At 33.6% G+C, this 13,649-nt stretch overlaps 1 protein-coding gene across 1 annotated transcript in view; it reads right to left on the bottom strand.

Annotated features, from left to right (window-relative positions):
• Nucleotides 1–283: 283 nt before the first annotated feature.
• Nucleotides 284–13,649, bottom strand: part of LOC123708213 — an 89,476-nt gene continuing 76,110 nt past the window's right edge. The window contains exons 6-14 of the mRNA XM_045658798.1: nucleotides 10,524–10,876; nucleotides 9,987–10,220; nucleotides 9,255–9,443; nucleotides 8,508–8,714; nucleotides 7,174–7,381; nucleotides 5,813–6,043; nucleotides 4,630–4,817; nucleotides 3,152–3,374; nucleotides 284–2,776 (exon numbers count right to left, since the gene is read on the bottom strand). Of these exons, the coding sequence (XP_045514754.1) occupies nucleotides 2,669–2,776; nucleotides 3,152–3,374; nucleotides 4,630–4,817; nucleotides 5,813–6,043; nucleotides 7,174–7,381; nucleotides 8,508–8,714; nucleotides 9,255–9,443; nucleotides 9,987–10,220; nucleotides 10,524–10,876 (1,941 nt within the window). The 3' untranslated portion in view covers nucleotides 284–2,668. The remainder of the gene's footprint in view (nucleotides 2,777–3,151; nucleotides 3,375–4,629; nucleotides 4,818–5,812; nucleotides 6,044–7,173; nucleotides 7,382–8,507; nucleotides 8,715–9,254; nucleotides 9,444–9,986; nucleotides 10,221–10,523; nucleotides 10,877–13,649) is intronic.

Raw genomic sequence — 13,649 nt, 5'->3', positions numbered from 1 at the left:
TATGACATATTAATATACCAAATTGATGTATAAGCTCAAACTATTCATGAATACCAAATGGATCTAAAGGTCGTAGAGGATCCGGTAATTAATGGGCAGGAGGATCACCTGATGGTAATTTATACCATAGAGACTGAATGCCAGAGGGCTCGCGAATGCGTTGCCGGCCTTTTAAGAATTGGTACGCTCTTTTCTTGAAGGACCCTAAGTCGAATTGGTTTGGAAATACTTCAGTGGGCAGTGGTGGTGCGCGGCAAAAACTACCTTGAAAAACGCTCAGATTTTAGGCGGACGTCGAGGTGATACGGGTGGAATTTCGTACTCTGCCTGGACGTCCGATGATGACACTCAGCTGCAGTTATTATTACTTTCAACTACTCTGAACACTTTCGTGGTAAATAAACAATGAACAATGCAAAAAGGATTTATGATGCGGCAAAAATAGATGTTTATCAGTGTTTGGGTAACATACGAGACTTAACGTTAAGTATAAAGAGAGAAACCAATTTGTAGATTTCACTAAGCTAAATCTAGACTTCTAAATTTTAAGTCCGCTTATTTTTAGTATAATGTGATTTTCAAATAAACTGTCTCATTCATTAAAGGTACCATCTTAAACATATCTAGTAATATTGGTAGCATTTAGTATAATTAATTCATAGAACACTTGCGAAATAACAGTCTGTCAATCTTAGTGAAAATATATTCAGTATTTTGTTAAATTTAAGTTCATAATTGTTTTCAGATTTATGACAGTCTTTGATATTATATTTGAATAAAACTTCTTCTCATTTTATTCATTCATAGCCTCACCATAATTAACTTTTAGAGAATCCAATTAGTATTTATTGATCTATTACATTACTTAAACTTAATATTGTTCTACCAAAGCGCAGTTTAAGCTTAAAGCGTTTCACGTATTAAAAACAGCGCTTTAATATTAAAAATTATTTACTTCGCTTAAAGTTTGTACTATTAACGTAAAACGTTCAAAAAATTTAACAGGCGTGGGTTGCCTACAAGTTTACGATTATATATTTTGTAATTAATCTGTCAATTATTCACTAATTATCTATTTTATATTTACATTAGTTTGTAATTATAACGTTTGTAAAGATTAATTTCGACAGCTTTAATTTATTGATTTTTAATAACCATTTTATATTATATTTAGACAGGAATCGTAAGTCAAAATTTGATATTTGACAATTTTATTTAATCACGAACTTTAAATCGTAATTAATATGTAACGAAATTTTTTCGCAAGGCGCGGTTTTATCGATCACTATGGACCTTTATCAATAATAATAAGTTAATAATCAAAGACTGTCACAGGTACCGTCGGGTCAAATCTATTTTTATAATATCCTAACCATTACGAGGTCATTATCAATATCACTACAAGTTACTAATAGTTAACTCGATATAACAAATCTCAATAATTTCCTTGGGAAACAAATTTATATCACTTTAATACTTTAAGATATGAATTAGTTTTAATTTTATTTACAGTAGGATAATTTATAAATTGCTTATGAGGTCACTGACATGATTCATCAATGTTGCTTTTACGTGTCTTAGTTTTGGATATAGATAACACTGAACACATTTTATGGCTGATGGTCGATGGAAAATCATGTCATTGTATCTTTTTGGGTGCGTTTCACTGACACCAGCATTTCTACGACGACGCTGTTATATGCCCGATAACAATACTACAAGAGAACAACACTATTTACGCAGTGTTTCAACATTTAAATATAGTTTAATGAAACATGAGGAAAACCTCGCTTAGTCGTCGTGATAAACGTTAGTGAAACGCACTCTTAAACAAATATAACATGTCAATAGACTCACTTTTGGTAATAAAAAAAACTGTAAACTTTTTCGGTTAAAATTACAGTTAAAGTATACGAACTTCATAAATGGCAGTATTGTATCACGTATACGAATTTATGGAACACAGGCTTCGATTTTGATACAATTGAATTATTGCCACAACGATATTTTAATCTATAACGAACATTCCAACAAAATTATTTACAAGATAATAATACAACAAATATCTCGTACATTCTTGAACCGATTGGATCAGGTAAAAAAAATTGTGCGTTCATTAAAATTACATAATGAAATCAGTCAACTCTAAACTTAAATGCCTTAAAATAATTCGAATTTAAACTAATGGTATTCTGATAATTCATGACTTCCATTGACACGACACTGTTTAGTTGATTAGTTTTCGTCATCTAATGAACAATTAAAAGCATCAAAAACTAATATAAAGAACTAACCCAAAAGATCACACAAAACAGTTTTCGAGCCCATGATGGAATTGACAAGTTTTGCAGTATAAATCTTTAAATTTTATTTTGTCCAGAAAATTAAGCTGGGCGTTTAGTATTTTGTATGAGAGCTAATATTGGAGAATCTGTCATGTAAATATCAGACTACCACGATATATAATGTATCCTGACCAATCGGTATCACTTTGGTCCGAAGGCTCGCTTTAAAACTATTCAATCTCAATTCGAGTTCAATGCCCGTCGTGTCATTGACCCAGTGACGTCATTGCGTCCTTAACAAGGAAAATCCAGACTCCGCGCGTGGAGAGTCACACCGTAGTGACCCTGTCTACTTCCACGTATCGCACGGAGTCTTCGCTTGGTCAGCAAATCACTTCTTTCTCATCGAAAATTGCGGTGTCCGAGGAGAAACTTTTGAGGCGCTGCTGGAGCGCCGAACGGCGCCGCCGGCAACTTCGAGTTGCTGCGACCTGGCAAGAGCAAGTTTTTAAATTAATATTATGGTGCACTAATAATTAACGCGTCGGAAAACCTGGAGATGGTTAAATGTTCACGTGAGTTCTGGCGACGCAGAATTCTATTTGGCGGGAATTAGTTAGCTAAAAGGCGTTTTAAAGGCCGACACTGCTCCCGTGAACCTTCTAGCATTGAGAGTGTCCATGGGCAGCAGGTTTCCGTTTGGCCCCTGTTTTATAAAAAAGGCGTTTACCGGTAAGGGAAGAGAATATTAAAGCTAAACCGGCATATAACTGAAATTACAATTCCTTAAAAAATATATATTTTACTTATAATCTCAGTAATAATTGTAATACTGCGTACGTCTAAGCAATAGAGAATAAACTCACCACAATGAAGGCGATACAAGCGATGAATGCTATCAGCCCTGTTAGGTAATGGAAAGGTGCGTTCATGAAGGAGGAACATTGTGTAAGGCGCTCATCAGCTCCGTCAGGGCATTGGCTAATACCATCGCACCACAATGCAGGGGATATGCACGCATCTATAGATGGACAGCGGTAGCGACAGTCACCCGACAGCGCGAACACTCCACCGTGTTCGGTAGGTTGTCTAGAAAAAGATATTCAAGTGATATTATCGGTTATAGTTATACAATTAAACGCGTTAAATAAACGAATTCATCTCTAGATATTTGTTTAAAGCTGCGTGAATTTTGTTAAAAAGTTTCGCTACATTTGGATCAAAATAGAAAATCATCCCTGTTAAGATTTCATTTGAACATTGACCAACTGCTGACACGGCTCAAGTGTCTTCCAAATATTATTAGCTGAACATTAATTTTGAATTATATTTTTTTCGAATATTGATCAATTGCTGACACGGCTTACGTGTGTTCCAAAATGTAAATAGCTGAAGGTGCGCAATACACCAACACTCACAACGCTCACTAAAATAATATTAAGTATGTGTGATAGGTGTAAGTAGTATTTAAGTTATTGTCTTTGAACAATAAATCAGATTTGAATATTGCTTTGTCGTATTCATTTCTCGCTTCTCAAAGTGGCGAAGACTACTTCAAGCCCTTAATTATGGTGGTGAGCCTGGCCAATAGCTTTGAGATAATCCCACCACCTCAAACCTTTGATACTACCGTTCCGTGTTACCTTAGGTCTATTGGTGGAGACATCCCGTACTATAAGTACATTTATATATGCACTATTTATGTGTTAAGGTACATCCGTAGGGCTTAGGGATCCGTAGGGTTGTTAGGTTCTTACATCTCACCCGATATATGAATATCTAGTAATCTAGTGCAGCTTGCTCATACATACATTACATATACAATACAGATACTCCTGACATACAATACATATAAAGATTAAACACACAATTCATAGTCCACTACCTAGCAAGCTGTACAATGCCCTCTATCGGCCGTTAAACTAAATGAAATCAACCAATTAAGTTCAATAAAACAAGATCAATAGTTAGACACTTACATATGATAAATTGGAATCATTAATTACAACCATTTTTGTCCAACCCACATTAGTCTACCTAAAATGCTTATGTCTCCCCAAATTAACCTACATAATTTATATATTAAAAAAAAATTGTTCACTTAAGAAATTTCAATGATAGGATTTAGGAATTACAAGGAAATTCTTACCAAAAGAATAAGTACATTTTCAGATCATAGTGACAGACTGGAATTCAAATTCCAATTAATTTAAATAAATATTTTTGTAGATTAATTTAATGAGAGTCTTGCGCTTGATTCTTGCACAGATATTTTATATTAGGTTCCAAAAAAAATATTATCTCAAATAAATGGTACATATCGCACGAGACGTAATAAACATACCTCCTAGACAGTTCCAGCCATGTTACAAAGTAGGAACCACTCTCAACCCCCATCAGTTCAACGGAGAGGGATCTGGGCCAATCCAGGTCAAAATGGTCCGGTGATGGGGGAGGAGCCAACACATGCTTCGCTAGAGGGTCCACTTCTTTAATCCAGCCATCGGAGAAAATTTCTACGCTCTGCTCTTCCTGGAATAAAATGTTTTTGGCTTCCTATAGTCTTTCACAGAGAAATTTTAATTTAATTATTGTAAAGTATAATTTGAATGTTGGAAATCTCACCACCATAATTAAGGGCTTGAAGTAGTCTTCGCCACTTTGAGAGAAAGCGAGAAATGAATACGACAAAGCAAACAACAATAGTTCAAATACCGCAGAAAGAACAACTAATCGTATGACACGTGTCTTTAAATTAAACTAAATGAAATACAGTTTGTATAGTAATTGGAATTAATTTTATTATCATTATTATATTTCCTGATGCTTGAACAAAATTAATACACATTTATACCTTATGATTATAGCCTTTGATATACTAATATCCTAAGGTAAATTGCAATGCATTAGTTGAGATTGTATAATCGAAATGGTCTTGTACCTACTATGTTTATTTAAACAGAGTCTCTATATATTGGACTTTATATTGTTAAATTTATGTCATCACTTGCTCTGTATAATTAATAACAGTTAAAAAACTTGTATTGTAATAATTTAAAATTAAGAACTTTCGTCCATGTAGCTACAAAGATACAAATAATGAAGAAGGTATCAAATATCCCCGTCTTCCTTGAGTCTTTATGTGTAACATTAATAGCTTATAAGCTCATCCAAAACACAAAGATACTATAATTATGTTAAACAAAGTTATACATGTTTAACAAGACATTTCCATTTGTATGTAATGAATTATTATAATTTAAATTTTGACAATTTAATATTTAACCTAATGTTACGATAAAAGTTAGACCACATGTAATTTTTTGTATACATATAAAGGCTTTTCCCTTTTCTTAAATCTTTCTAAAATTTATTTCCTAACAACCCCTCCAAGACATATTAATTTCCCCTAAAATTGGGGAAACTCCCAAGTTGGCATCGCTGAGAATACATAATTAAATATTTACCATGGGCAATTATCGAGATCTGCATTACACGGTATTACTAAGGTATTAAAGTATTCATACCTGTCTATGAGGCGGCAGTGGACAAATGTAAACAGGCGACAGTCCTCCAGTATACACTGCTATTCGGTTCTGCGTTCGGCACATATGCCGCAGATCTGGAGCGACCGTTATATTATTGAGAAGAGTGAAGTTATCCAAGTCTGGTTCTTTGATGATACTGCCTTCAATCCTCAAGTAGAGGTAGCGACCAGGTGATGGGTCAATCAACCAAGGCCGCTGGTCACAATGATCCTGAAAGTATAAATATTCTAATAAGGATGGATGTTAAGTAGAACAACCTTGCGACCCCGTCACTGTAAAATTATAATTTAGTTTTATAACACTACACTACAATTATTCATTACTTTAATAAACGAATCTTTTGAACCTATAGTTAGTTTGTACTTACAATGGACTGAAAACAAACTCAAATTCGACCCCCCCGCTTGAGAAACGTAGGTCATCTACACTATTTCAAGGCTCATATATAACTCAAAATGTCCAATCTTTATTGTGTCTTTAATGTCTAAATTATGGAGCGGTTTGTAACAAATTAAAACCTAACACATATTCAGAACAAATATGTTTATTTTTGTGAGAATCCAGTGAATAATTTCGACAATAGATGGCGCTAATATGAAAATATTTCAATAATCAAATAGTTAACAATTATTTATTGTGTCTTTAATGTCTAAATTATGGAGCGGTTTGTAACAAATTAAAACCTAACACATATTCAGAACAAATATATGTTTATTTTTGTGAGAATCCAGTGAATAATTTCGACAATAGATGGCGCTAATATGAAAATATTTCAATAATCAAATAGTTAACAATTATTGATTTGACTAAACAATCAAAATGTCGTGTTTGTAAATAATATTATTGTAAAACGAGTCATGTAAATAATGTGATAAACGTGCGCTTATATCCGTTACATAACTTTTAAAGACAAAAACGATGAAAGAGGAGCATTCGCTACTGGCCGTGGAACGAAAAGCACTGTGTAAAATTCTGGGGCCGGCAAGGATTAGTACGATTTATGGCGAAAAAATAGAAGACTTGGTAGCCCAGCCAAACAAATCCCTAGGCCGGCCTGCAGTACCTGCCTAGGTAGCGCTGGTTCTACAGCTTGCAGTAGGACCTTCTGCAGCTAAAATCCTAGCAATTGACGGGAGGATATAGCGCTGGAAGATTCTAATTTCGGAGGCCAAGACACAGAGCTAGCGGAGTTGAGTTAAGAATAAAGATAAAAAATTTATTCGCAATAAGCCGTACATTGTCATATATTGAAACTTTGGTAGTGATGGTTATCTACGCCCAAACCAGTACTGAAATGTGCAATACATTTAAGTAAAGAAGATATAAAACTATGTACTTACCATTCCCATAATAGAAGAATACAGAAGTAACTCTCCACTCGGTCCATGAACTTTGTGTGTGGCTTCACAATGGGATTCGACTCTCACAAACTCTACTGAAGCCTCAAATCCAAAAGACCGGAAGTCATCCACTGCTGTCATATTCACAACATCAAATTTCAACTCAGCCACAGTAGATGTCGATGTAAACTCGTAGTCAAACACATCACTGAAATATTTGTATCATAGGATTAACGAAAGATGTTTGAATTTTTATATTTAGTGATGGCTTTTCAACCGGGACTTGGGCCCATTGTAAGCTTGACAGTACCAAGTATATTTTAGAATCAGTTATGACTTTAAAAAGTATGGAAAATTATTCAATCCGCGCCTATACCCATATACCCAATACCCAATATACCCAATACCTACCGCGCTAAAATTGCTACGCCATGGCAATCAAAGTCCTTCCCACAGGTTACAGAACACAACCGTGTAATGATTTCAAGGAAATAGTGATTAGATTTTAATGGCACGGTGCTGCTGCGATATAGACATTTGCATGCTAGTTCGATATTGAAAGAAAACACTTGTTGTCGACGTATCGTACCAAGTTGGTATCGACTAAAAGATGACGGGTAAAAACTCCAGGGAAATAAATACAGATAACACAACTTTCTCTACAGCTGTGATACTTTTGACATTCAACACCTTTTGTCTTCAGTCACCGTGACCACGCACGCTGTAAAGCACGCGAAGCGTAGGAAAATTTTAAATTATGTAAATAATTATAAGTTAATTTAATTATTATATAATACAAATAGCTGAAATCCGGTAAAAAAATTGTTTTCTTTCAATGTGTAAAAGCTATGTTAACCAAAGACAATACTAGTTTGATATTGTTTTACGCCTTATCTCTATCATAATATTTTCAAGGCAAATAAGGGATTTATTTAATTCTAAATAATAAATACATTATTTCCCATAAATAAATTTTAAACAATCGCTCAATCAGCCGTGTTAAATTAGCATTAAATGTGTCATAATTATTACTTAGGAGAAACGACGATTGTTTCGCCTGAAATCGTTTTAGGGCGTCGTATTTTCTTACTCTAATGTCTCGAATAGAATTTCATCATAAATATATTTAAAGGAAATTTCATCTGCTACAAATAAATAATATTTTACAGAGTCATTAGGGCGCAGAAGTAGTTTAGGCTTTTATGTAAAGTTTAATTATTTTACTACGTGCTTGAGTTCGATTCGTGTAGTATAAAGGACAGGACGTGTAGTATAATATACGTATATGAATAATTTAAATCGTATTCTAGAAATAAATAATTACACTACTTTACCTGCATAAACAATCTCGTACAACTCCAGGCCCACTGTCCTTCCAAGGTCGGTCGAATACTCTAACAGCCGCCGTAACCTCGCCACCACACCTGAACCACGGTGAGTGAGCAGAATGCACAGATCTGCATAGCCTTCCACCGCTTCGGACGCTCCATATCTTCAGTCGTACAACCTCGCCAGGGTTAGCTTCAAATCGGTATGTGCAGCTGTTGAAAGACGCTTAACATTAAACAACTTTTAAAATCGCGCATTACTTTAAAATGGATGATGTATAAAAGTAAACTAACAAGACATCAAAAAGAACTCAAGACTGAGTTTACTTCAGTTTTAAACACTCAAATTGGAAATAAAGACATAAATGAATATAATGATGAGTATTTCCAAATTGTAATAATTTTGCCAACATTCTAAAAGATTGGATAATTTTAGCGTTGGGCTTTTATTTGTAGGAGGCTTATCTGATGTGCGGTGATATCGCCGCTCATAGACACTCACATTGTCAGAGGGCTCGCAAGTGTGGTGCCGACCTTTTCTAATAAGTCTAATTCGGAAATATATCGGTGGGCAACTGCTTCCATATGGTGCTCGGCAAAAACTGCCTTATCTGCCTTAAGAAGCTAATTTAGTTTTTCATTTCCTATAACTTCTACTGTAAATTCAGTTCCTTACAGTAGAAGTTATATGTAGTATATATAGTTTAAAATTATCTAGCGCAACTTATTTGAGATAACGAATTTCTTCGATACCTGATATTACGATTTCCTCCCCTGCCATAGAGAAATACATCTCTTGGTGATGAAAATGTTACTGGTGGGTCCGGTGGTGCTTCGGGAAAGGAACGAGAAGAAAACCTCCTAGAACAAGGACCATGACCCCATGGCTCTCCATCTTGGTGCAGGTCAACGAACTCGTATAAGGCTTTGAAGAAAACTGGCCTAAAATAATACAAAGTTTGTAAATATTAACTGCAATATTTTCGGGCATTTTAAATATTTACTTAGATGTATTTTGAAAGACTAAATTAATCTTTGTATATATTTTTCACTCCCTCATCCCTGAGGTCATAGGATCGATTCCCGGCTGTCCACTCTTACTATGAGCGCATTTAACAGAAAGCGAAAGAATCGTTAGGAAACCGGTTTGCCTTAGACCCAAAGTCGACGGCGTGTGTAAAGCACACGAGGCTGATCATCTACTTGCCTATTGGATTGAGAATTGAGCATGAAACAGAAATCTTAGACCCAGTCCTAAAAACGTTGTAGCGTCCATAATTTATATTATCTTTTCCATAACATATTCTTATGAAGTAAAACTTACTAATTTCAAAAAAAGAAAATGTATAAAAGAAAAGACAAGTCCTTTAGTAGAACCTAGTTAAAGCTTTCGCAACTTCAGTTTTAAACGCTCAAGGAATAAGAGCGACCATAAGTTTGAAAGTAATATAAAACGTGTAAGCAAATTAGAAAGTTAAAACTCACTTCAGAGCGGTCCCTTGCGTCAATTTCAGTTCTAAAGTTAGAGAATCGCCTTTTGATAAAAAACTTTCAGTTCGAGCGCAGGCCCTCGACCTTCTAAGTAACGCATGTTCACACGTTCTTGGAGCCCTCTCACGGCAGAATCTCGCAACTAAAGTGGCATTTGTGGGAGGACGACCCACTATCACTGACTGTGGTGAGGTGGCTCTAGACATTTGTACTGAACGGTCCTTGTCACTATAAATAAAAACCCATTCGTTAGACTAAGTTTTTCGATTTTTTTAATATAAATATTTAAATTGGATTGAAGTTTACATATTATTATAATAATATTACATGGATAGTGTTAATCGAATTATCATATATTATTCAAAATACAAAACGTATTAATAATTATTTATATTATAAATATAGGAATATATTAATGTCAGCTCTTTATTATTTATTATTGATAATTTGTGATAAAATATCAAACGTAATGTAAGACCCTAATTACAATAAATAAAGATAGTAAATAAAATCATAATAGCAATATCATACCAAAAAATATCGCTGCAGCCAGGCGATATTCTCATGGGTCCATCCCATATATTCAAATGGCTTCCGCAGTACTCATCTTCAGGCAAATTCGGATTGAGAGCGTTCGTCACATAAAATTTTAATACTGAGAACCAGACACGAAATCTCGGAGCTGAAAATTGTCGTCGATAAAATATATTCTTGCCCGAAGGACCAGACGTATCGATTCCCTGCATATGATATAGACACGTTGTATTCGGCGGTAATGAGTGTTGAGGGTGCTCCAACACACCTCGGCCAGTCCCTCTTATCCAAAACTCACAAGCCCGCTTATTTTTTGCGTAGGTCGGCGATTGTTGATCGACGAATCTAACCTAAAACGTTTTATTATGCTAATATCAATTTCATTCAATGATTGTATTACGTTTGGATGGCGAGGAAATGTTTTCCGATTCTCAAATTTGTTTGTGATGGGAATTTTATAAGATTGATTTTAGATAATACTTTGCGCATTCAAGACGTGATACGCTGAGGAGAGGGTCAAGAGGAATTAAGAGTTGTAACCCAGATTTTAATACGATGATTTCGCTTAAAAAGGGCTGTAATAAGTGGGTTTAAATAAGCTCATTAGCATTATTTACGTTAAAATATCATAATGTATCAGGGAACTTAAATAATTGAACATTAAAATCGAAAAGATTTTTAGTGTAGCAAAAAAGTTTTTAACATAATACCTTATTTATAGCATTTATAAAAATCAAGATTAACAAGGCACACCCTAAATGTCATTTATAATTATTTAAACAATTGTATTAATTAGGTCACTAAACAACAACTAGATTTTATACTATTCAGCTAGCCTTCTTATTCTTTCTTATAAGATCAATGAAATAATAGCACCGTTTTTACTAAAATACTAATCTGTACCTTCACATCATAGCGTATATATATATATATATATATATATATATATATATATATATAGAATAGATTTCCAGGAAGGGAAACGGAATAAATAAAGTTTTCCACTATACTATTTGACACTAACAAATGTTAGAAGTAATTTCAAATATTATGATAACTTTTCCATTACATTTGACATAAAAAATTCTGCAGCACACTGCAGACGAAGCCATCAGTAATATTCGTTGTTGTATAAAGGATATGAACAATTTAATACCGCAATAGCGGCAAACATAATTTCGATTCAGGTAAAATTATGAAACGGTAAAAAGTCCTGGCGAGAAAATGGCCGGTTTCAGGCCGCGGCCTAATTTGATAAGTTGAAACAATGCAAACTGCTGTGGAGTATAGTGAATGCTCCATTATAATAACTGGCCGTACGAGCTCTGCTAATTACACTTTGGCATAGACCCAAGCAGAGCATGGTATGCCTTGATTTATTGTTTAACGCGAGTGAATTTTATATGTATGCAGATCTTGCATCTGGTTTTATTTGTATTAATTTTTATCAGCCTTGATTCACATTGATACTATGTGTTTTTGTTGTACTTTTAGTAATGTGTTTACAATAATTAACTTTTATAATATTCGATGAGCATGTGTTTACAAACATTTTGTAAAAGGCAATTTAAATTGAAGTACAGTTTATAGCTAGCTCTTCTCGTTCGTACTTCGTATAGTTCTCAATAGTGTAAATTTAGAAGCATTTTTTAGTGACGTTGCACATGCATACACACATGCATACATGATATTGTATATATATGTAAATGGGTGGGAATGCGAATAATAGCTTGTTACTATTGACTGATGATGTAATAAAAAATAATTTAGATTTAATAGCCCACCAAATTTAAAGTTAGAGGCCAATACAGCCATAATATACAATGGTAACGGGAGTTAAAATAAGTAAGTAAGTTAGTTCAACGAAAATATATATTAAACTTCGAAACCAGTTTGGAAATATTAGTAAATCCATATTTTTTATTAATATTCTTTTGCAAGATTTACATAACGTAAATTAACATAACATTTTTTTTTGTTAATTAATGCACTTCTTGTACTCTCTGTAGGTGTTTTTTTTTACTCTCCCATATTAGGGTTGCCTGGAAGAAATCGCTTGTTAGCGATAAGGTCGCCTGCTGCCTAATAACTTATGTAACCTACTTACTTTTTGGTTTTTGTTTGTATAATAATGTATATTATGGTAGCAAAGTATTATATATATAAATATAAAGAAACGTGTTGTAGTACAAAAAAAGTCATAATTATTGTAAATGAACAAATTTATCAAATTCTAAATAGGCAATAGAGTAATAGAGCTTTGTAGAATTACATTGAATTTCTTTGAAATTGTAATATTCCAAATGAGACTGGGCAGATTTGCATCAAAGACAATGGGTTTTACAATCTTAAGCATAATTTAATTAGAAAGATTTTATCGTGATAAGATTGTTCTTTTAGAGCTTACTCATCGCTCAACGTATAACAAATGTCCTAGTTATTAAAAAAACGAATTCAATGTAATTTAATTGAATAAATTGTAAATGATAAAAAGGTTTTCTTTCGAAATCGAAAAAAACCGTATTATATTTTTTTGGGAAGTTTGAGGGTGTAAATCGAAATTGGACTTATAAAAAATAAAGTTTAGAAAATTATACTAATCTGGCTTTATCATAAATTAGTGGAGGATTCATTAACAAGTAATACTTTGAAAATTACAATCGAATAGTAAGAGAAAAAAATAGTTTGAGGCCAACGTTTACCAAGACTTATCGCATTTGAACGGGAAGTAAAAGCATTAGTAGCTGTTAAACCGGTGCGGTTAACGCATTGGCTAAATTCAGGGGTTACACTAAATTCATAATTTCAAATATTGAATATAATATTCTAATGCAAAACGTAGCATTGTACTGGATTTCATATTAGAATACCGAGCTTTATTAGTCCACTAGGTATATTAGGTATACTTATACTACTTCCATCTATTTCTTGGTATATGTAGTACATTAAAACAAATTATATATGGAGTAAAATAACTTTGTGTTCTAATGTTAATTAAATAGTTACGACATACGTAAAAATCAGGAGTTTTGGTAATACATATCAACTGAAACTGTTTAGATGTTGCAGCAAAATTACCAGTAAAAGGTTATATAAATTATTACCAAGTCCGCGTCAAGCTAT

Source organism: Pieris brassicae, chromosome 4, assembly GCF_905147105.1.
Source record: "Pieris brassicae chromosome 4, ilPieBrab1.1, whole genome shotgun sequence".
In the NCBI taxonomy this organism is placed as follows: Eukaryota; Metazoa; Arthropoda; class Insecta; order Lepidoptera; family Pieridae; genus Pieris; species Pieris brassicae.
The sequence above is the reverse complement of the archived record's forward strand: the minus strand, read 5'-3'. Positions and strand labels throughout refer to the sequence as shown.